Here is a 24,664-nt window from a genome sequence, read left to right on the forward strand (position 1 = left end):
CTGCATTGAATTCTAACTAATATTATAATGCAGGGCTGTTATCATAGCCCACATACCGTAACATATGGCGAAACGGAAAAATGTTTATTAAATATCAGTACTTTTTTTTCATTTTATGTGCATTTAAAAAATGCATTTAAAAAATCAAAATGTGTTAACTGCCCATACTCGCATAACAGTCCCATATTATATGGAATTTCCTATATAAAGGAGACTGTAATGCGAGTATGGACAGTCACCTTGACGGAAAAAAATATTTAGAACAATTTTAAAACTATCAATTGTTGAGATTTTATTATTTTATTCTCATGTTTTGAATAATTTTGAATTAGAAAAAAATCTATAGATATAGATACTTGACTCTTTTGCTATTAAACGAAAGAAACAAAAATATTTCAATGGGTGTTTATAGATAATCATTACTAGGGACAATGGAAATTCGCGATTTCGCGGAAGCCGCGAAATTTGGCCTTTGCCGCGAAATTTTTGAAATCCCGTGAAATGCCGCGAAATTAGTTAAATTTGTCGAACTTATATGATAACCACAGAGAATTTTTGTTTTTGTTTATGAAAATGGTTTAATCATCTTGAAGTGGAAGTTCCATCAAAAATGTTTTATCGTTTAGTTTCAACTTTGACGTCTTTCTACGTTGCTATTTATGTTTTGAATTTAAAACATATCATCTAAATATGTAAAATAAAAACTACATTTAATGAAATTCCGCGAAATTTACATATATAAAGGATATTTTCACTGAAAATGTGTATTTTTATGTATAAAATAGCCAAAATGTTGGGACCGCGACAAAGCCGCGAAATTTTGAATTTATTGCTTAGGTCAAACGCGAAACTTCAGGAATTTTGCCGCGAATTTCCATTGTCCCTAATCATTACATATAAGTGGCATTTCTAACTGTAGGTCGCTTTGTTTTTATTCGCCCCACTTTTTTTGTTCACCCCGTTTTGCGATACCTTTGCATAAAATAAGTACACGATCGGTTTTAAAAACTTGCTTTTAAAACAAACCACAAGCGTGAAGATGCTGGCATTGGCGGAGGGCACGACCGCAACTGAGATAATTATCTGGTTGTCTTCTGATTGACCATCATAAGTATACCATCGCGCTAATGCTGTATGTTAAAAGCGAGGTTTTTAATAATTAAATAACAAAACACAACAGCGTTATTACCGAGTGCCAATTTAAAAAAACTTCCTACTGTCAGCCGCCTGAAAAATCACGCCTGCACTTCACACCACAAGCTTGGTGATGCTGATAGCGCGAAGACCAAAAGCGAGCAAGAAAATGGATCTCTCTCGTGGACTGATTTCTCTCCTGTCTCCTCAACCGCACGCGCACGCTGATCGAATTGGTTGATGTAGCGAAACTGCCCAAGTAACCACAAGCATTATAACATTGCACGTATTCTACTGCATATCAACAACATTGATGCAACATTGCTTTTATTCAACAAATTTCAAGAGCTGTCAAGCAATGAAGCATTAACCCTACATTACAAATGTATCAATGCACTAACATCACTTTATAAATTGTACTGGTGCATCAATATTACTTTATAAGTTGCTTCATTGCTTCATCGTCCTTCTTGCATTAATTTAACTGTAAAAGTGCCCTTTTCCACTTTTAAACTACTTTAATGGTATGCTTACGGCAATGCAGCTGCATTATATATGCAATGATATAATGCTCCATGGTTACTTGGGCGTGCACCGGCCAAAGATGACGCTTTGGCTATTTAAACACTGGCATTTGTAGTTCAAAAAGCGCTCTACCACATACACAGGATTGCGTGTACGATGCAAGGCAACACGTTTCTCGATGAGAGTGCACGCGTTGGTTTCCATCGTCGTAGGGGATATTAGGTTCTTCTTATTCTTCTTTCTGGCTTTACGTTCCCACTGGGACAGAGCCTGCTTCTCAGCTTAGTGTTCTTGTGAGCACTTCCACAGTTATTAACTGAGAGCTTACTATGCCAAAGTTGCCATTTTTGCATGCGTATATCGTGTGGCAGGTACGATGATACTCTATGCCCTGGGAAGTCGAGAAAATTTCCAACCCGTAAAGATCCTCGACCGGTGGGATTCGAAGCCACGACCCTCAGCTTGGTCATGTGAATAGCTGCGCGTTTACCGCTACGCCTATCTGGGAATATTTCTACTTGTGAAATCGCGCTTCGCATGAAACAGCTTTTGCATAGCAAAAATTCAACAATTGATAGGTGATAGGTGATATACAATAAGGATAATTTAAATGGGCCAGATTTTGTTAAAAGAAATATTAAATTGAACATCAAAAGCAGTACATATTGTAGGTGGTTAGGATGAACGAATTTTAACCTGTGCAGTGCACATATTGCACATGTGGACGCGACGCCTTTGCTATTCGGATAAGTTATATTAGCAAACTCATTTTGTCTATAAACTGATTGTTTTCACGCACATAAACCAGTATCGGCTTCAAGTGCACCATGTGACCTTGATTAGTTCGGACAATCTGGAACATTTGTAAAAATTGCAAGCGAGATAATTGAAAACTATTTGAAAAACTTTTTTATTTTTAATAGAAACTAGATTTTATATCGGTTAAAACTTGTATCTTTGCAAATTATGTTCAACAAGATCTTGTATTACGCTTACTGTACTTAAACTCAGATGCATCGTTTCATTGATTGCATTGATTTACACACAATTAATTTTCTCTCCACAATACATTTGTAACAGATATGTAGTTCGCAGTTGCAAACTCGACGAAGAAGTTTTTCTGTCCTTTGAGCATCTCTGACAGCGAAGCCGTTCAATGGATGGTTTGGTAAATGATGAGTGATGAGTGATGAGTTTAATGAGTGTGTATACATATGAAAAGCCTCGATTCGTGTACGTATTGAGATCAATTCAACCACCTCTAACAGATGCAAGTTGGTTTCGAGGTAAGATGCACGACTTACACTCCAAAGATGGAAGTTCAAATCTGAGTCGGGCAGAAACGTTCATTTTGACTTTTTTTTATAACTTTCAAAATTAAAATGCTACTTTCATTTCAAGAACTGATCTATTGATACTGTCAAGATTAAACAGTAGTGCAAATCTAAGAGCAAAACTATTGATATCAACGTGCTGAGATCAAATTTTATCATAAACTGCAGAATCGCTAGTGTTTGAAAGTGATGTTTTATTAGTTCTAATACCCTTCGTTATATGAACGATGGAACTTTCAGATTGTTCCGATGGGCTGCTTATTGGCCACACAGAGTACCGTCGTGCGTGGTGGCATTGGTTCTCCATTTTGAACTTCGAGCTACTATTATTGCAGCAAACAATACCAGAATAATGAAAACAATGTGGCAAGCTTCATGAATACATTCTCTATAGCTTCTAGATGCTCATAGATCAGTTTTTAGGCGTTCATAATAGCCATGACATGCACCAAAAAAGGCGGTCACGCCATAGGTCCAATGTCATCCCGAACGACGATAATAATAAAGCATTTCAGCTCTAAAATAACACTATATTATCAAGCAGAATGAATAAAAGTGCTTTTTGATTTCTTGGGTGATGTTTACTCCAGTTTTACGGATGTTCCGGATCGTCCAGGCGACAACTCAGTAACAAACTAAGGCCACATGGTAGACTCGATACTGATGCTGTTTTCAGTGAGCAAAATTAACAAGTTTTAGATAAATTGCCAAGTTTTTAGAATGAGTTACGCGAATCGTCTACTTTTCCGGATGTTCCGGATCTTCCGGTAAACCCCCAAGTGGCCATAGCTGATCATAAAGCGTTGAAATATTAGTTTCGTCCTTGAATGTAAAAAACCAGTGAAATAAAAAAACAACGAGAATTTCCAAGACATCTTCCATGATAAGGTCAGTTTTCGGACGTTACGCATCATTGGTGGAGATTCTATGCAACGGTCAATGGTGCGCGGCACAATACCGTACCAGTGCCCGCCATGTGCAATGATCGAGAAGGGAATTTGCTGAACGATAAAACGGCGGTGGCTGCCAGGTGGAAGGAGCACTTTCAGCAATTGTTGAACGGTGAGAATGAAAATGTATCGAGGAACAGGATGAACATAGATGATGACGATCAAGCTGTGGACCCACCGACCATAGGAGAGGTTAAAAAGGCTATCAGCGAGCTGAAGAACTGTAAGGCTGCTGGGAAGGACGAGATCCCGGTCGAGCTTCTCAAGCACGGAAGCGAGCAGCTTTACCAGTCGATCCACCGAGTACTGCTGAAAGTATGGGAGGACGAAGAATTGCCCACCGGCTGGTTGGATGGCCTCATCCGCCCTATCTATAAGAAAGAGCACAGACTGGAGTGTGCCAATTATGGAGTAATTACCCTGCTGAATTCGGCGTACAAAATTCTGTCGCGCATCCTGTTTAACAGACTGAGACCGCTCGAGGAGTCCTTCGTCGGCGAATACCAAGCTGGTTTACGTGAGGGCCGTTCGACAACGGACCAGATGTTTAGCTTGCGAATGATCCTAGACAAATTCCGGGAGTACAACTTGCAGACTCAACATCTGTTTATTTATTTCAAGGCGGCGTACGACTCAGTGAAAAGAAATGAGCTTTGGTAGATAATGTCTGAAAATGGTTTTCCGGCGAAACTAATTAGGATGATACGTGCTACGTTGGATGGTTCGAAATCAAGTGTTCGGATCGCAGACGAGGTGTCAACCTCGTTCGTGACGTTACACGGATTGAAGCAGGGAAACGCACTTTCGAATTTACTGTTCAACATTGCACTCGAGGGTGCTATTAGGAGATCTGGCGTGCAGAGAAATGGCACTATTATCACAAGGTCGCACATGCTCCTTGGCTTTGCGGACGATATAGACCTAATTGGAATCGATCGCAGGTCAGTGGAAGAGGCCTTCGTGCCTCTGAAGAGGGAGACAGTGAGGATAGGCCTGACCATTAATTCTACCAAAACGAAGTACATGGTTGCAGGTAGAGATAGGGTCAGGCATGGTGGTGTAGATGCTGAGGTAGTGTTTGATGGGGATGTGTTTGAAGTTGTTGAAGAATTTGTTTACCTTGGAACACTTGTGACATGTGACAACGACGTTTCCCGCGAAGTGAAAAGACGTGTTGCGGCTGCGAATAGGGCCTTTTACGGACTACGTAACCAGCTTAGGTCCCGCAGCTTGCAAACGGAAACAAAATTCGCCCTGTATAAAACATTGATTCTTCCGGTGGCTCTCTACGAGCACGAAGCGTAGACGTTGAAAGAGTCAGACCGGAAAGCTCTCGGTGTTTTTGAGCGTAAATACTCGGTGGGAAACTCGAAAATTGTGTGTGGCGCAGACGCATGAATCACGAGTTGTATCAAGTGTACAAAGATGCGAATAGTATCAAGCGTGTAAAATACGGCAGACTTCAGGGGGCTGGTCACTTTGTGCGAATGTCGGAACCAGTGTTGATAGACTCACACTCAAAATCTCAATCAATACGCTCTCCCATGAGAGCAAACTCATTAGAGATCTGCTTCGCAAATCTCACGCTTGAGATTTTGATGCAAAATCAACTCAATCAACTCAAACCGTAAAAAATGATTCAGTCGCAAAACCCGGCAAAAACTCGTGAAACCCGAATGTTGTTGTTTACGTTAGAAAGGATTAACATAATTTTACCAGACTAACAAGAAATTTTTGCCGTGTGTGAGTTAACTGTGGAAATACGAGGCAATGAGTTAAAAAGTTGAGCCAACTCATCCATGATTTTTTGACTGCTCAGTTGCATGATTGACAACTCACGCATGAAAAATCTCAAGCGTGAGTTGTGAGAAATTGAGTTTTTCACAACACTGGTCGGAACAAAGAATTGCGAAAATAATATTCAGCAGGGAACCAGGTAGAGGTCGGCGGCTTCGGAGAAGACCACGAATACGCTGGCTGTGCGCAGTGGAAGAGGACCTGGCGACCCTAAACGTTCGAGGTAACTGGAGAAGTTTCGCCCAAGACCGACGAAGATGGAGCTCTACAATACGCCCGGCAATGGCGTGATGCTACGCTGTAGCCATCAAGGTATCAAGGGAGGTGCTGGCAAAATTTTGGACCACTTTCCCCACCATAGGAAAATAGAAGAGTTGGGATTTCATATAGTGAAAGAAGTTTGCAAATCGGATAGAAAAAAGCTTCACGAGAATTTTTTTGAATTGTTTTTCTTAACCCGGTCGGATACGGGTTGAGTATGAACTACTGAACTTATTTTTGATACCATACAGCATAGCAAATATAGTTTTTTTTTCTTCATAAAACCGTTTAATCTCGAATACATTTAGGCGTATTAGACAGATTTTCAAAGTTTAATATGGCAATAAACTGATCAAATACTCTAGTAATAAGAATTTTGGCATCATTTTCAGATTCAGGAGACCCAAATTTAGTAGATAGAATTTTTAATTCTAAAATTTGCTTTGTTATATGATGATCAATTTCGCCTCAATGTGTCCTTCTTATTTTTTGATATTCAAACTATTTTTATGATATGTTAAATATTATTCCAATGAAAAGCGATTTCATAAACTGATGAAGATCAATGAAGTACTGGTTTTGTTGATTTTTTTCTTACAATGTTTGAATTTCGAAGAATAACACAACAAAAAGTTGTGAAAAAGTGATCAATTTGTCCCCGGATTACGGTACTAATAACTGTTGTAATGTCATGAGGAACGCGCAAAAACTATTTAGATGTTTCATTTTAAATATGATTGGTCAGATTATCATAGTTACTGTACTAAACAGTCTTTGGTGCATTTTTGATTTTTTGTTTGGTTTCGTTTTTCATATCTTTTTAAGGTATCGAAGTCAATCCTTGAATTTTCAAGAGCACAAATCTAGAGAACCAGTCAGCTGTTTACGCTGAAAATTTGATCGATTGGTCACTCGCTGTTAGCGACCAATTAAATTTTCAGCGCGAACAGCTGACTGGTTCTCTAAATTTGTGCTCTTGAAAATTCGAGGTTTGCCTTCGATGCATCTTCACTTTAAGGTACTCAGTCGTTATCTGCCAAGGGGTCGTCCATAAATGACGTAGCTTTTTAGGGGGGAGGGGGGTCTTCACGAATTTGAGACGAAGTGTGACGAGGGGGAGGGAGGGGTCCTAGCTAGTGGACGTAGCATTTTGAATCAAGTCCGTAAAAAGAAAGGTGCTGAAAAAAATTGCATACAATTATTTTTTATGAAACCTTCTTTTTTACTTATAAACTTGGGTTATAAAAATATGATTAAGCTTCAAAACATTCATATGATAAGATTGAAAATTCTATGAAACTTAAGATTTTTTTGATAAATGCAATCAAACAGATGTTTTGAAGCTTTAAAAAATTATGTGAATATTATATTATATTCGCGTCTAAATTAATAAATTTATAAATAAACAAAATAAGTTCAATGAATTGAATAAAAATCAATGCTCTAACTACTTGGAGAACTTTTTTTTTGCCATTTGTTAACATGACATAAAAAGGGGGGTCCGTAGCCTTGAGGATACGCTTTCGCTTCATAAGCGGAAGGTCATGGATTCAATTCCCAGCCCCTCCAAAAAAACCCGTCCAGCCACCAGAAGACGCCGCACGGTGGACCATGCTTAGGGGAGCACATCCATTCTCCATCAGTATCAGATGGTGACTGAGACAAACTGACCCACTTCGCAGGCAGCTAGCCTCAAACGACTCAGGAACACGGCAAAACGAACCACCGCAAGAGCAATGGATTATGGCTTATGGAAATCGATTGGACCAACAGCAGAGCACTCTCCTACCTGCTCGGTGTGATGGGGTTTTGTTCTTTTTCGTCGTAAGCGCTACTATTCGTCGTATCAAACTTTAAATGTTCCACTACGGCGGATATTCAAACTTACCTGCAACATAGATTCATTATCCAAGTGTAATTTTGTGAAAGCTGTTATGGTTTGTACACTTGTACACCAAAAATGCAATAAAACTACTGTATTTTGGTAAATAACTTCAGTTCAATCATCCACTTTGCACTATTTCACCGAAATCGCATGGACGAACACGATTTGGGAGAAATGCTTAGCGATCGACTGAGCCACACCACTTTCCAACACAAGTTTCTTCCCGCACCCGTGGGTGACTTACTTCGCCGGGCACTTATTTTCACTATGGAAAACCTTCGTACTTCTTCACTGAAGGATTTCATTCCAATCACACGCCGTAAAACTTCAATAAATCACCAAATTTTACGAAATTTCCTCAACCGCCGCGTATAGTTAAGAATGTAAACAAAGTTCAATCCGTCGTACTCAGAAAAAAAAAAGCTTGTGTGCACCAATGTGCGCGCGACGCTCGACGTAAAAATACGATTCCTTTGATTGTGTTGTTTTCGCTGTACTGTGAGCAAATGCCATAATTGTACGGTCAAAAGGAATTGTGTTCATATGTTCGGGCTGAATTTTGATGACGAACAATTAATTTTAAAGGAAATTAGTATATTCCATCATGCTGAAGGAATGGAGGGAGATGCCCGTAGATCTATATATTCTAGTAAAACATTTTATTATAGCGTTGATATGTTGTGTTTTAACCACTCAATACACACAGTGAGCCGTAAGTTGTGAGACGAATCTGGAAACTGATTGCGACGGAGTTGAAAACGATACAACGGATTGAGAATACGGTAACATGCATTTTTTTGCATTATTTCCAAAAAGAGATCAAGATTTATCAAAATGTTATTGTACAATGCTAAAGCCGTTTTGAGAAAGAATTCAAGACTAACAATTCAAAAGGCCTCATCTCCAAAAAGTAAACAATGAGAAAAATGCAATCTTGTTTTGTCAAACAATAAATCAAATTCAAATTATGAATTTAAGCATTGTATGTTATTTTATCATCCCGAAAGTCGATGGATAAACTGATTTATAGCTATGAATATTCATTACTATCATTTTAGCAAAAAATCCTGCTAAAAAAACGAGTCAAAGGAAATGAGGCTTTTATTTCACCAAAAGCTGTGCAGCCCTTTTCATTTGTGCCCATAAACGCCGGCCGACGCTGATGAGGCCTGTGAGTTGACGCCTTTGTTTACTCTAAAATGTGTTGAGGCCTTCTAGTTGTGGCTTGTTTTTTCATCATCTTCTGATGTGGCCTTTTGAAAATCATTCAAAATTGATGATGAAATAAGAAATTTGAAGTGTAGAAGAATGTTAAGTGGTGAAGTCAAGTACATGGAGATCAATACAGCAAGAGAAGATTCGTGCGGTCGTATAAATGTGTGATTGATTGAACCCTTCGTCATCCATGAACATTATGTATGTGGTACGCGAGTTCGTCGTCGAGAAAATGTATGGAAATATTGGTTCAATTGAAATAATATTGCAATTGAACGTTATTTTTCATGCAATTGAAACCAAATCGTGTTTTTGTTGATAAGTTGTGAAGTACAGACAGGCTGACACAGGTATTATTTGGTAGTATTATACAAATTACATCAGTCTACCGGAACCCGACGCTAAACTTGATAATGTTCGCCGTTTAGACAACCACTGTGTAAAATAATACAAGGAGCAGTCGTTCCGTAGTATAACCTGCATCTACTTAGTGAATTTGGAACGTTTTTCGCAATCTACATTGCAATTTTGATGTTTGTTTAACAGGCCTCAACTCGGTTTCCGTCAGATATAGAAATGAGGCCTTTTTGAGAAAAGGCCGCATTTGCGATGAATATCCTGGTTAGCGGAAAATGAGATGGGGCCTTTTAGAAAAATGTTATTTTTTCAACTTTTATGCATATTTTTAAATGACTATTGTATGTTTTAGTAGGAATAGGCTCTTATACACTGAAATCAGCAGAAACCCGATTTGTTTACATTTTGGACTTGAGGCCTTTTCAATAGTTGGTCTTGAATTGTTTGGCATCGGTTTGTATCAGCATCATTAACTGCAATACTGGGAAAATTGCAGTTCTCACTGATCAATGCTTAATACGATGGATACTAGCACATCACCCTAGCAAAGGAGCAGAAGAGAGTGAATGCAGATGTAAATATAGATTAGCTAAAAATAGAACTGTATCGGTAAGGAAGATACAGATAAAACTGATTCCGGCACAGTAGTGGCCACGAGCACGGAGTACCTTGAAAAAAAAAACATGACATAAAGTCAGCCGTTTTAATTTTATCCATATTTTCTGTTGAGGCTTTATTTCTTCAAGAAAATAAAATATGCTCTTCTTGGCAAATATAACATTTAAAGCAAGATATTTATTTCGTGAATTATGCCTTCATTGTTGCAGGAGATCTCCACTCAATCAACTCATCATATATCAATCAATGTTTTGATATATCAATGCTCTTGATGGAATAGCCTGAACATTAATGAGGGTAATAGATTCGAGTGTTAACAAAATTGCCCTATCATTAAATTTTGTTAATAACTCGGTAATTTAAAGATTTTTTATTATTTAACGGTTTCATTATAGGTTGCGTAAGATTATTTCAGTGTGGAAACGATAATGAAAATCAACTGAAATATTAATAGAGGTTATTGTATCTGTATAATTTTCTAAACATTCCAAATATTTCAAGTGTAATCTTTTATGATCTGGCCACTGTTTGCTAAAATGATTTTAAATTGGATAATTTTAACGATGATTTATTTCAAATTAATCTTTTTTCTTGTGCATCTTCATTGAAATCTATTTCCAAACAACCAATAATTAAAAAAAAAAACTATCCCCCAATATAACGAAATTTTTGTTCAATATATTATAAAATATATTGGACCCTAACTCGACAGTAACGAGCTTCATCAATCCTATCATTTTTTTTTCACATATTTTATAGTAAACTTGTTTTTTTATGATAAGAACAGCAATAGTAATATAATTTAGTCTATAAGAAACTGGAAACCAAAACCAAGGAAAATGTTTGTTTAAAAGTTTTCCAAATTACTTTTGAGCGCTACTGTATATCAAACTGTTAGAATAGATTATCCTTTCATTTCAGCCAGTTATTAATATCAAACTTTGTATTGAACTTTCCAATTCCAATTTTTTGTTTCAACCCAGTCACTAAGGAAAACAAATAAAAAAAATATAGGGGGGGGGGGTGCTCGATATGCTACGTATTTTCCAGGGGGGAGTACCAGCATTTGTGACGAAATGCTACGAGGGGGGAGGGGGTGTAAAAAATCAGTGAAAAAATGCTACGTCATTTATGGACGGCCCCCAAGGAATGTGTTGAGTTACAGTACACATGTGAATATTTTCAAACGAGACTTATGATTGCAAATGAACAAACAATAGCATACCTGTTAGTATCAATCCATATCCGTTGCCACCGAATCGAATGTCTCGAACTCGTTGTTTGAGTCGTTTCAGAGTACGTACACAGGAAGGCTTTTGACAAAGTTCCGTCGATCCTAGACCCAGTTGGCTGTACTGGTTTTGACCCCACACAAAAACACGTCCAGATTCTGCAAATAAGAAAAAAGAAAGAAAAAACAAATAACTTTCATTAGACATAAGTGAACAACCATGACCCGAAAATGACGACAAAGTCTCGCACTCTGGTGTCGTAAGAATACAATTAAATTTGCATTTGGTCATTTAACCTTGAAACCCAACATGGAAAAACACAGTCAATTATTGGGGTGCTTGAGTTCGTGGGTGGTTTGCCTGCCATGTCACCATCCAATGACCATCGGAATGAAGTAAAAGTTTTATGGTGACCGTATGTTTGCACCTTATCACGAACCTCCTCGTGATGACATTGGCGGAAAGTTGAAGCAAACAACCAATTATTCATCGGAACATACCTCTCACTTCGTGACACGGAATTGTAGAGTCGAAAACATTCATTTTCCTAATCTATCAGTCTGGATGGATGATTTCAGTGCAGCTAATGGCGATTCGGTGCTGGTGGGAATTGAGAATAGCAGGTGACAGTTTAATTTGTGTCCTTCTATTACGGACAAATGGCACGCAATCTTGGAGCTTTCGTGAAAAAAATATAATGGAAACGGGTGGCCGATGATGTCATTGTTCTGTGTTACAATTTTATTCATATTAGGGTGCCGGTGCCATTAGTGGACTATCTAAACTATAAAAATCATAACAAAATAACGAAAAACTCTAACAGAGATCTTTTGGCGTCGACAGAAAGATTTCATCCTCTACTATATGGGAAAAATATAAAAGGAGTGAAAAAACTATTTTTATACCATAAAATCGCTTGAGCCACTATTGGTACACGTGTTCCAGTAGTTGCGCTAGTGCTCCAGTAGTAGACGTTCGGGAATGATACAAGGAATTGTAAACAAAATAGTCATTTTTTTCATAGGTTTAACATTTTTCCCTCGGAACAGCAACTAATATCTTTCAAATGAAGCGTAAAGATCATCTCTTAGGCTTTTCTTCATTTTTATACATCCATTTTAAAAACTGCTTCCATCCGTTGATCCACTACTGGAACACGACGGCAACTATTGGTGCAAGGGAGCAAATTTTTTGCGTAAACCTAACTATTTATATGACTTTTTGATAAAATAAAAAGCTGAAATTTGGCAAATCGACTAAACTAGAAAATATCTATCCACCAAAAAAAGCGTAGGTCGATTTTATCTAAAAATGTACGTTTTATTCCATAGTCCAATCTACTGGTACATTACAACCATTGGTACCGGCACCCTAGGACAACAAAATAATTTATAACTCTGCAGGTTGATCTTCTTTTTCTTCTTGGCATATCCGTCCTCACTGGGACATAGCCTGCTTCTCAGCTTAGTGTTCAATGAGCACTTCCACAGTTATTAACTGAGAGCTTTATTTGCCAATTGACCATTTATGCATTTGTGTATCGTGGGACAAGCATGAAGATACTCTATGTCCTGAGAAGTCAAGACAATTTTCAACTCGGCTAGATTCGAACACACGTCACTCAATAAAATAATGTTGAATATCAAATTTCAATGATTTATGCAAATTAAAATGATTGTCATTTTAAATAAATAATGACAACTTAGCATGTTCCAAAAAATAGCCCTTTTTTACCGGCCACTGGAATGTTCTCCTATACCGTGAACGTACCATATTTGACGCGTTACCATATTGTTAATCAATTTTCGTAAAAATATTGTGCTGCTTTACAACAATTTCATCAATAACTGTCAGTAATATTCTTTTATTCAAGAATTGACATCCACATTTTCCTATTTTTAAGGGTTAAGACATATTTTTGTATGAACATCTTGTACGTCAAGTTAGGCACACCATGTTCCTTATTATTTGCTGAACAAAATGTTAGATCGAAAATAGAAAAAAAAGTATAGTGCTTGCATTCAAAAAAAATCGTCCGCAGGATTAATCACATGTAAAGAGCTTATAATTTAAGCTCCCTTGCACGTATAGCAAACTTATTGTTCTTATAGTAGCACTACTAGAAGAAATTATTTTTCATAAAACAAAATAATTAAATAAGTAAGATCTTTTTATATCAATCGAAAGCTTTTGATAAACACTTTAAAAGGAAAATATTAAATTTTGGTAAAAATACGGTTTTGATTTGTATTTTGCTGTGTATTATAGTCACATGTGTGTATAGTAGTACAAATGACAATAAATACAAACATTTGAGTTTTCGTCTTTTTTATGTTTCTTTTTTTCACTTAGCTAAGATAAGAAGCTTTCAGATGACGGAAAGAAATGCCACTGGCTTTATTTTTCTATTTTATTCTTAAATTTGTTCTTGGTTATGCGGCTTCAAAATTCAACATATCCATGGTACATCGACCCTGTAGGTATTTTATACCCAGTAATTTTGTTGGTTATTTCTCTTCCTAGTGAGTAATTTATTAATGTTTCTCTAAAAAAATGTTACAGTTAACTCTTCTTTACTCGATATTCCGTATCTCGATATCGAGTTAGAGAACCATAGTAAGAGTTGATTTTCATGGCTACCTCAGATCGCATTTGCACTGGTTTTGTGTTCTATAAAGCGATGCCTCCCTAACTCGATAGTTCCTTCAATATCGAGTAAGAGAGAGTTGACTGCAGCTTCATTTCAAACGCTAGGCTTCAAAACAACAAAGTTTATAGCATGAAACAAAAGTCCATTTGAAGTTTATTCTTGATAAAATCCAATTCGAGTATTTATATTAAAAATTGTAACTGTTACATCCACGAAACCTTTATAAGCCTACTCAATTCATAGAAAAGATCCCTCAAAAATTCCTTTCTTTTATATAGCATATACTCTTTCGTCAGAAATGAGATCCATTTTATGAACAACTATTTCATTACGAAAAACAAAAATCAGCATTGAAATATAACTAGTGATGTAGTGAGTTCATTGGTTAGAACTGTATGAAAAGTAAACTGTGCGAAGGTTTTGTTTGAAAATAGATAGTAAATTCTTTTTTTATAAAGCTACTCGATAAAAAAATATGGAAATCCTGGGAAATACGGGGATCCCAGGAAAAAGGAAATCATTTCCCGGGAAACGGGAATCTCGGGAAATCTCAATTCCCGGGAAATGTTCCCGGGAATGAAAACTCTAATAACTTCAAATTTTAACAATATCGGACAGATTTTGACGATTTGACAAAAGTTTGAATTCAGAATTTTCTTAACCGCATCAAATATGGTACGTCCACGGTAGTCACTAGGAACTAGATATGTGTGCCAGTAGGGCGAATCAAAATTTAAAAATGTTTGAAAATCCAATCTCCCTTATCTTCTTTGACATTTGTTCCAATGTTTCAACATTGGATATTCTATGTAACTCATTGATACTATACCAGGGAGGAAGCTTCAGAATCATTTTCAAAATTTTATTTTGAATTCTCTGTAGAGCTTTCTTTTTGGTATTACAACAGCTAGTCCATATTGGTACAGCATACAACATGGCTGGTCTGAAAATTTGTTTGAAGATCAAAAGCCTGTTCTTAAGACAAAGTTTTGATTTTCTATTAATAAGGGGATAGAGACATTTTACATATTTGCTACATTTGTCTTGAATGCCCTCAATGTGTTTTTTGAAAGTTAAATCCTTTCTAGCATGAGCCCTAGATACTTCATCTGACCAATTTATTGGAACCCCTCTCATCGTGACAACATGTGTACTTGAAGGCAATTGTATATGTTTTGTTAATCAATGGAAGCAAAAATGATCTGAGCGGTGGTGCTAAATATATATGAAATGGAAAAATGTTCTGAAAAAATATGAACATTTCAAACTTTGAGCGCTATTGTCTTAATATCTACTTTTCCATATGACACAGTTTTGCTTTTACAGCCAGTTTAGTCCGATTGAAACTACTCAAAATTACTCAAAACTACAAAACTCAAAATTACAAAAGCATCAAGAAACGTTTATAGAAAGGCAATATCAAATCAAATATGAATTTAAGGCTTATTTTGGCCATATTTTTAACGATGTTTAGTAAAAAAATAAATAATATAAAGCTCTAAACATGAACAATTCCATGTCACTATGGTTGATAATACCTTCTAAATACTAATAAACTCCTATACTCACCGCAAATAACGGCACTTTGCTTGTTCCCGCTAACGATTTTTATCACCGGATCGTTTTTTATGAAGAAATAACTCTGCTGCTGCCGTTGCTGCTCTTTTGGTGATTTCAGGCTAGTGGGACTCATGCTGCCATTGCATTGCGATTCCGCCGGTTTTTCCATGTGGCCACCGTTGGCTACCGAAGTCACCAACGCCATACCGGACGATACTGTGGAGGAGCTGGTTTGCCGTTCCGGTGTTCCTCCGCCACCTTGGTCATCGTCCGGCGTTGGTTGCTGTCGACGAATCGGTTCTAGGCATTGTCGATGCCGAACCGTACCAATCGTGTCGGACAGATATGATTTCCCTAGGGTGAACACTGCTCCCGTTTCTGCGGTCATATTGTTTGTTCGTTTGGTCAGTTCCGTCAGGGGAATCCAGTTTGCCGGTAACGGATGTTATGTGTGGATTTATTGTTTGTTGAATGTGGATGAGATAAATGGAATACTCGGGATGGTTAGAGAATTTTAAGAACGTTTTTCCCAGTCTCTTAGTTGAAAGTTTGGCCAGCTGTAGACTGATGATTAGTAGTGAATAGTTTTGGAACTTAACTAGACAGTGATTAATTTTAAAAAAAGTGAGTTTCTAAAACCACGTAGATGATTTACAGTTCTGAAAGAACCTGAGTTATATTCGATTAAGCCAACGTTTGGTCCCTAATCGGTAATACCACTTAGAATATTGAGTAATCATTAAGATCTGAAATATTCGCAGTTTCGAACGAATGTTCTTAAACGAACTAATTGCGTTACTTCATTGAATTAATTGTTTTCTCAAAATATCATAATAAAGATTAATGCTGTTGCTGGGAAAGTCCCTCATAATCAAGATAGAATTTCTAATATAATTAGTAAATGGAACCTTTAATCCTTGTGTACATTCTAGAACATCTAGGAATTTCTCTCAAGAATTGCGCTTGTTAAAACGTTATTCCGGGAAATCCTTCATAATCTGTCCCAGGATATTGTTTCATAAAGTAAATACTCCATGGATTCGTCTACGATATCTTCTAGAAATTCGTCCAGAATATCTCAATAAGTTCGTCCAGGAATATCTCATGGAGATCCTTCATGAGGTTCTTTCACAAACACGTTCAGCAACTTCTGTTAGGACTCGTTAAAGATTTTTTCAGAGATGTCCCTTGAGAATTGCACATAATATCTAGGAATTATTTAGGATTCCTTGAACAAAACTCTTCTAGAAATTCTCGCGTAACTTTTCAGAAAACTTCCGCTCTCTTTCGATTATAACAGTGCAATAGTTAAGTTTTTCACTATAGATCGAAAGACAATGTCCTTGACTAGCGTTTCAACGTAAGAGAAGAGGTTAATGCGGCTCTGTTAATGATTAAAGAGAAAGTAAACAAAGAGAGCCTCTCAATGTTAGATGGGCCCTTTTGAAAAGCTGTGCGAGAATTACTCCAAGTGTTATTTATAATTTTTAGAACTTAAACACAGAAAAAAATCTTATTAAAAAACAACAATGATGCTTAAAATATCATGGGAATTTCCTGAGGATACTCTTAGAAGAATAGCAAACAAATCCTTAATTGAGCTATTCATGAACAAATTCCTGTAGTATTACCGAAAGTAATCACTGGAAGGAATCTTTGAGGAATCTGCTCAAGAAAAAAAATAATAGATTACTAACTTACGCTTAGATGAATACCAGGTTGAATTTTCGACTTCTAGACAAGTTTTGTAAACGCATGTTACCTGTGTTTGCTGAATAACAGTCTATTCAACTCAAAAAAGCTTTATAAACTTCATTTTAGCTGAATAAGCTGTTATTCAGTCATCAGTGTTACTTGGGTAACTCTTCAAGGCAATTCAGTTGGCGTCCGGCGCGTATTTTCTTCAAAGAAAAGACAGTTTTCCTGCTAGTGAGTAATGGTAGAAAATTTCTTCTCTTTGAATAAATTGTTCGTCGTTATTCACCTATAGATATGGTACTTAGAAGACTGCTCGAGAAGAAATATTTGGTCGAATTCTTGTGTTATTTTTCCAAGAAATTCTTCAAATGAAAAAGTTTAGAAAATCAAAAATGAATTTTCTATAATTTCTGTTAAAATTACTTGGAGAACTTCTCGAGAAATGATTGAGGAATTTCTTGATGAAATGTCTGGAAACATATCGGGTAGTATCGCTAAGAATTCCCTGGAGAACTTCTCGCAGAAATTGTAGTAAGAAAACTTTGAAGAAGTCTGTAGAACCATTGAAGAACGAGAGAAGGAGGGACTGAAAACAAAGCGTCGAATCCCAAAGCGTCGAATGCCTAAACGTCGAAGGAAACTTAATTACATGGAAGAATGATTATCTTCCGAAAGATTAAATAATTCATTATGTGCCAAACATTATTCATAGCATATTTAATCGATCTCGATGCGGAAAATGAAGTCTGGAAAAAAATGTAGAAAATTCACTGCAATCGGTGTTTTGACCTTTCGACGTTTTGTTCCTTTCAACATTTTGGGATTCGACGTTTTGTCTTTCGATTTTTTTCCCCTAAACAATCTACTATGCATGGAGATTGCAGTAGGCGCGCGCTCGATCGGATGTGTTGAAAATTGATCTGTCACGTTAATTATTAGTTTCGGCTGGTGAAACGACTGATGCACTTTAACATTCAAAACCCCATACCTTTACCTGATTTTCATCATTTTAAAAGATAACCTTTGAATGGTTCGACGCTAAAAGTATCGACTAACCGTATGTTGACGTTGTCTTTTGAGTACTGATAGGTGATTTTTTTGAACTGAAGTTGCATGAATCGCATCACTTGCCAAGGTGAATCCTGATCATGCAGCTATTATCCCTCCCCACTAACAAAACTCCTTCCCATGACAACCATGGAGATGCAGAGGTGATCTTGGTCTCTAGTAACAATGGATGTCACACTAACCCTCCTTCCCTTTCCCGATGACCGTAAGGACGTGGCCAGCGCCGTTATTGGTTTTTTAGTGTTTGGGGTTCTCGAAAGTGCACATTGAAGATGGAAAGCAACTCCCAAGCTATATCTCTTGGTCCCATGTGCAAGTTCGATTATTCTGGTCAATCACGGAGTAGCAACTACGAATTGTACGGTCATCAATGCTTATGCTTATGCTTTTGCTTAACAATCTTGTACTATGCATGGTCATTTTTCAAAACAAATGTTTTGCAGTCATTTGACACAAATGGCGCATAAAAGACGGGGTTGGTGGTCTGATGGCTACCGCTTCTGCTTCATATGCAGAAGGTCATGGGTTCAATCCCAGGTCCGTCCCTTTCGTACTTTGTAGTTGTATATCTCTCACTTGCTTCTATCTTCCATTCTAAATGTATCACACTCAAACTATTCGTTCATAGCAAACGCTAGAACCAGAGACGGACAAGAAACCGTTTCCCTAACGCTTCCTACTTCCACGCGCACGCCTTTCTTACGCCTGATACATAGGCAGTCTGCTAACCACAAAAGCAAACCTCTCTGCCATGCCTTTCCCCCAATCCATACACTCCCGCATGAACTGGCGTGGATGCAGTGGAATATACGGTCTACGTGGGAGCCAGTTCAATGCATCATCAATTCCTCCCCCTTCCCCTCATTGGTCTGCATTCTGACGTGGCAGGTGCCATTGTTGCCTAAAAATAGAAGATCACCAGCACTTATACACTGAGGATGCCTGTTAGTCCCAAGCAGTCATTCGGTTGGTTCCTTGTGTAAGTGCAGCTGATCTGGCGATACTGGAGTGCATCCACGGGCGGCCAATCAAGCTCAAGCTCAAGCTCAAGCTCATTTGACACAAATGGCGCATAAAGTTTAAAAATTCTTTAAATTCATAGTATTTCGCTAGCAATCTCGGGAGTCTGCCATTCTATGCAATAATTGAAGCCCTCTAGTATCTCCTTTGGAATCGCTAGTAACTCGCTAAGAAGCATCTCGCTTTGGTCTGCGTCACGAATCTCTTAAAGTCCACTAGGAATCTCCACACAGAAAGAAAAATCCGTGTAAATTTCAGCGTAAAATCGTGCACATAAAGGGAATGCCAGATATGTCGTGTAATCTAGCATGGACTCTAACCGATTACGTGACAATTCGCATAAATTTACACGATGTTGATGTAATTTTACACGATGTGTCATGTAAATTTGCGACATATCTGTCATTCCCTTCATGTGCATAATTTTTCGCTGAAATTGACATCGATTTTTCTTTCTGTGCAGTATAGGGGAAGGGGTGGTAAAATGAACACCTTAAGGAAATCATCTTGTTTTTGATAGAAAAACGAGGAATTTGTATAGCTCTATCGCACAACATCAAAAATAGGGATGTAATCTAAAGCAGTGACATGGATTCAGACTAAAATAGCTAAATTTTCACATATTTTCATCACTATCAAAAAGCGATGCAAATGTTCATTTTACCTGCACTATGTGGGTAAAATGAACAGCGGTTGGTGGTAAAATGAACACCACGCAAAAAACGTGAGCAAAACAAATATTTCTGAAAATTTTTATTGTCCCACCGAAAATACATCCATTAATGATTGTAACCCATTCAAAAAGAATTCTATAGGTATCAAATTTGACATCATATCATAACGATATTGATCTCACTGAAAAACCTCAAGTCTTTCGAGCTAAAAGTTACGTCAGTTCTAATTTTCAAACGTGGTTTTCTAAAATCTTAGTTTTCTTTGGTATTTTCACTTCAATTGACCTACGTATCAACCCGAACATTCAGAATTATGCTCTAAATCGTCCGTGCGTGATAAAAATACATCGAAATTTGTTTTTTCTCGGTAAAAAGCACGGTGTTCATTTTACCACCCCTGTTCATTTTACCACCACTTCCCCTATAGCTTTACCATTTTGTGATTTTGTCAAAATCTTGCTCATTGTCATCAAGGGCTTAAAATACTAAGGAGTTTGTCAACAATCACCAGATTCTGTCAACAATCATCAAAATCCTCGCGATTTTCAGGATACCCATAATCCCATCTCATTCCTCAGTTTCATTTAAGGAAACTCCTAGACTCAGCAAGAAAACCCCGAGGATTTTAATGTGAATTATCATATAGTGCTGAAATCTCGCTCCGGCTGGAAATTCTTTGGATCCCGTTAAGAATCTCAGAAGTTTGCTAGTAACCCACACATCCCGTTCGTAATCTTCAAGATTCCGTTGGAAATCCCTAGGACTCGATTGATTCCGCAATGTTCAGGTTTTTTTGTAGTTGCCAGTATTGGTAACAAGTCTTGATCAACGCAAGTCTCTAAAAGTATCTATCTTCAATGGGTGATCTCTAAAGTCTCTTTTTTTAACCAAAATGGCTACTCTTTCTCCTTTTTCCGCTTGCGTTAAATTTAATTTCCACAGGTTCTTCCTCAATTTCTTCTCAGGCTCCTCGAGGAAAAGCTTTAGAAATTCTTCGAGAGGTTTCCCTGGATCATTCCACATTTTTTTTAGAAATTCCTTCACCAATTCTTCCAAGAATTTGTTCAAAATTCCTCCAGTGTTTTCCAATGGTTTCTTAGGATAATTTCTCCAGAATTTGCTCAAAAAAATTATTGAACTATTATCTCCAGTAATTTTCACAGGCATTACTCTGTTGTTACTCTATGAGATTTTCTCAAAAAATCCTACTAGATTTTTTCCAAGAAAAGCTACAAAGGTTTTTGCCAGAGTTTTTTTTAGTGGGTTTTGGAAAGCGCAAGCAAGCGGTTTCGTTTTTTGAACCGCCGGTGTGAACGTTTTTTTTCGGTTTTCACGTTATGCTGGGCAGTGCGCTTCGGAAAGCCCAAGAGTGCATGGTCATTTGATTTCATTGTATACTCCTGTGAGGCGAGCGACGGAATCAAGATCAATAGTGTTCGGTCCGCGGTGTGCGATTGCGAAATGATATTCGTGTTCAGTTGCGGATGGATTGTCAACTGATGAACTCGTTTCATGCTTATGGGGATTTTTTTTATTATCGGACAATTTGGGCCGGAGGTTCTCCGGTTTGTATGGAATTTTCACCAGAGGCAGAGTTCGTGGATACATGACCAAAAAAGAAATTCGAAAAAATTATAGTGACACATTTTCCCGGAAAACTCGAGATGAATTTTCATGATTTCCCTATAAACTTCAAACTTTAAAAAATCATATCTCATGAACTATGCATCGCAGAACAAAAGTTTTTTTTAGTGAAATCGAAAGGAAATTTCCTCTGCAATCTATTAGAAATATAAAAAGAAAAATATTTCCTGGAAAATTTTTCATTATGGAGATAATTGTCGGAAAAATAGCGGCAAAACTATCATCTGTATCATGAAAATTTTTCGAAAAAATATTTTATGTTTCATCAATTCATACTCTAACTTTCGTCCATAGACGCCAAATCTTTTACCGTTTGGGCGACGGAACTGAAAAACCGATGATCACCCGCACGCTTCCCATAGGAAAATGTGTTCTATTGTGGGCCTCATAACCGTGCGCTAACGGCGGCTGTAATTTACACGCATGTAAACGTGTAACACAGTAAACCATCCATCCCTTTCCGGTCGGAAGAAGCATTTCGTCAATCGGATCACTCTCCATTGGTCTGTTGGGTGTTTTGTTTGTCCTTTTTTCGTAACATTTACTGTTGAGACTAACAGTCTTTAATTAAAAACGACACTAACAGTAAATAATATTGGTAATGATATTAGGTACCTCAGTACCTGTGACCATCAGTATCTAGTAGTTGCCAAGCAAGAAGGATGTTTATGCATACATAAAGTGCTATTTGTAATTTACTTGCCTTTTTCAACCTTGGTCAATTTATCAAATGATTAGATAATGAACTAAAAGCGCGCGCATAAATTTTCGGTTTTGTTTTCCATACAAAGTGATATGTTTGATATAAATACTGATTGTTACTTGGAAAAGAATAGTATAATATAGTATTATAGTTGCGAAATCAACATTCGAAAGCGTAATGTTTTGAAGGCTCGATAACGCGGAGGAATCATACAGAATGATTTAATTTATATGCTTTCGGACGTGTTATACTTCACTGAGGCCTTAAGTGTCCGTAATATGAATCAAACGGTACAGTGCCCGTTCGATTTTGGCACGGTTCGTTTTTGGAAACTTTACCTTTCGATGTTGGCAACACGAAAGCGCATATACAAAAAAGATCATGGGTAAGTCATCAATCCTGTTAATCTCAGGTTTTTTGTAGGGCGTTTTTGAGGCTTATCATTTTTAAATCGTGGCCATTATTAAGGTGATAAAAGTTTCAATAAAAACAACCGTTCGATTTTGGCCCGGTTCTTTATAGGCAACAGGAAAATGCATTAGCAATTACTACAGCAATTATTCCAGTTATTACTCTGATAATTTATTCAGCATTTCTGTCCTGTTTTTGTTGTAGAACAACAATGCTGGCTTAGAAATATCTTGTGAGTTTTTTGAGGAATTTCCTAAATAATTTCTGAATGTTACACCAAAGAAAAGAATATCCTGGAGACATCACTGAAAGAATTTCTGGCTATTTGGGAAAATTTTCTCCAAGAAATCCTCAATGAATTCCTGAAAAACGTTGGTAGAAACACCGGATGAATTTCTGAAGGACGTGGAACCTTATTGATAAATTTCTGAAAAAAAATGTTTAAAGGATTTCCTGGTAGAATTTTTGAAGTAATTGCCTGGGATTTAGGAATGGAACGATACTGTCAAGCTATTGATACTTTTACTTCAAAGTAGTATTGAAAGAAAATATGGATACCAACATAATATAGGCAAACATTTATTGTATTTATTTATTTATTTATTTTTTGATTTATTTATTTATTTATTTATTTATTTATTTATTTATTTATTTATTTATTTATTTATTTATTTATTGATTTATTTATTTATTTATTGATTTATTTATTTATTTATTTTTTATTTCTTTATTTATTTATTTATTTATTTATTTATTTATTTATTTATTTATTTATTTATATAATGCGCCACCATCATAGAGGTCGCTGGGGATGAATGAAAGAAATGTCACTGAAAATGTTTGTTTACGAGAAAAATTCAATTTTTCAACCCAACATTGGGTAATAATCAATCGAATATTGAACTATTTTCCTTTGGCATAATCATTTGGATTTATTATTCTTGCGATACGCGTGATTTAACAACAAATTTAACCACTAACAAATAATACGGAAGTTTATAACCTATGTTGCCAAACACCAATTTTCCAATTTTATCCCACTAATCGTACATGAGCACTGATCGGATCTGTACATTTTCGTTGAAAAACAAGTTTATTATGTTTTTCAATGCTCTCTGATCGTCTACAAAATAACTATTTCGAGAAAAAGGGTAAATTGTGTGCTCCTTCCTATGCTGCACACGGTGCGTTCTTAACCCAATCTCATTTTTGAAGGTTGTTCTACTAGCCACCAGATGTCGGAGTGATCGTTTAGCTTTGAAAATATTTGCCTATCGAATCAAAAGTATCCTACTTGAATCATATGAATTTTTTTTTTATTATACAGAGAACATCGAACGAAACAATTTCGATAACCATTTATTTTGAAGATCACTATTTCAATTTATTCATAAAATAAATAAACTTTTAAACCAACATGCTCAATACATGTTCTTAAATTAAACAGGATTCTTCAACTTCTTCGCGTTATAATCGCATCAGTCTTTATAAAAATGCACATGAGAGTACAAGTACTTATTCAATTCAAGAAGTTTCATTCGATTCCTACTTGGTTTCGCACTTTACTTGTATTTACTTGGATAGATTCATCCCTATTGGGATTATCCTTAGGAAATTCCAGGTTGAATTTTCGAAGATCGAAGTTTTTAGAAGAATATGGAGCCTGTGAAATAATCGCTAAGAAGACTCCCAAACTTCAAAATAATAATTTCTAAAGGAAATTTTGGACGAACACCTGAGCTTAATTTTGATTAAATTTCTAGTTTAAATCATGGAACAATACATACAATAATGTAAGCAGTAAATTTAGTATTGTCATGAGGTATAAATAAAATCTCTTTGAAATATCCTTAGTCTGGTTCGATTCTCTCGATCATCATTTTTCTACAAAATCAACATAATCCACAGGATCCCGCTATGATTCCCCA

General features: G+C 36.7%; 2 protein-coding genes across 2 annotated transcripts in view; one reads left to right on the plus strand and one right to left on the minus strand.

Moving 5' to 3' along the window:
• Nucleotides 1–24,664, plus strand: part of LOC5575476 (HIV Tat-specific factor 1) — a 272,213-nt gene that overhangs the window by 3,772 nt on the left and 243,777 nt on the right. The gene's annotated exons all lie outside the window — the stretch shown is intronic.
• The window catches only part of LOC5577145 (X-linked retinitis pigmentosa GTPase regulator), a 29,166-nt gene that overhangs the window by 3,478 nt on the left and 1,024 nt on the right, over nt 1–24,664 (minus strand). The window contains exons 2-3 of the mRNA XM_021843535.1: nt 15,528–15,896; nt 11,302–11,466 (exon numbers count right to left, since the gene is read on the minus strand). Coding sequence (XP_021699227.1) covers nt 11,302–11,466; nt 15,528–15,896 — 534 coding nt within the window. The remainder of the gene's footprint in view (nt 1–11,301; nt 11,467–15,527; nt 15,897–24,664) is intronic.

The sequence above is a fragment of the Aedes aegypti genome, chromosome 2 (genome assembly GCF_002204515.2).
Source record: "Aedes aegypti strain LVP_AGWG chromosome 2, AaegL5.0 Primary Assembly, whole genome shotgun sequence".
In the NCBI taxonomy this organism is placed as follows: domain Eukaryota; kingdom Metazoa; phylum Arthropoda; class Insecta; order Diptera; family Culicidae; genus Aedes; species Aedes aegypti.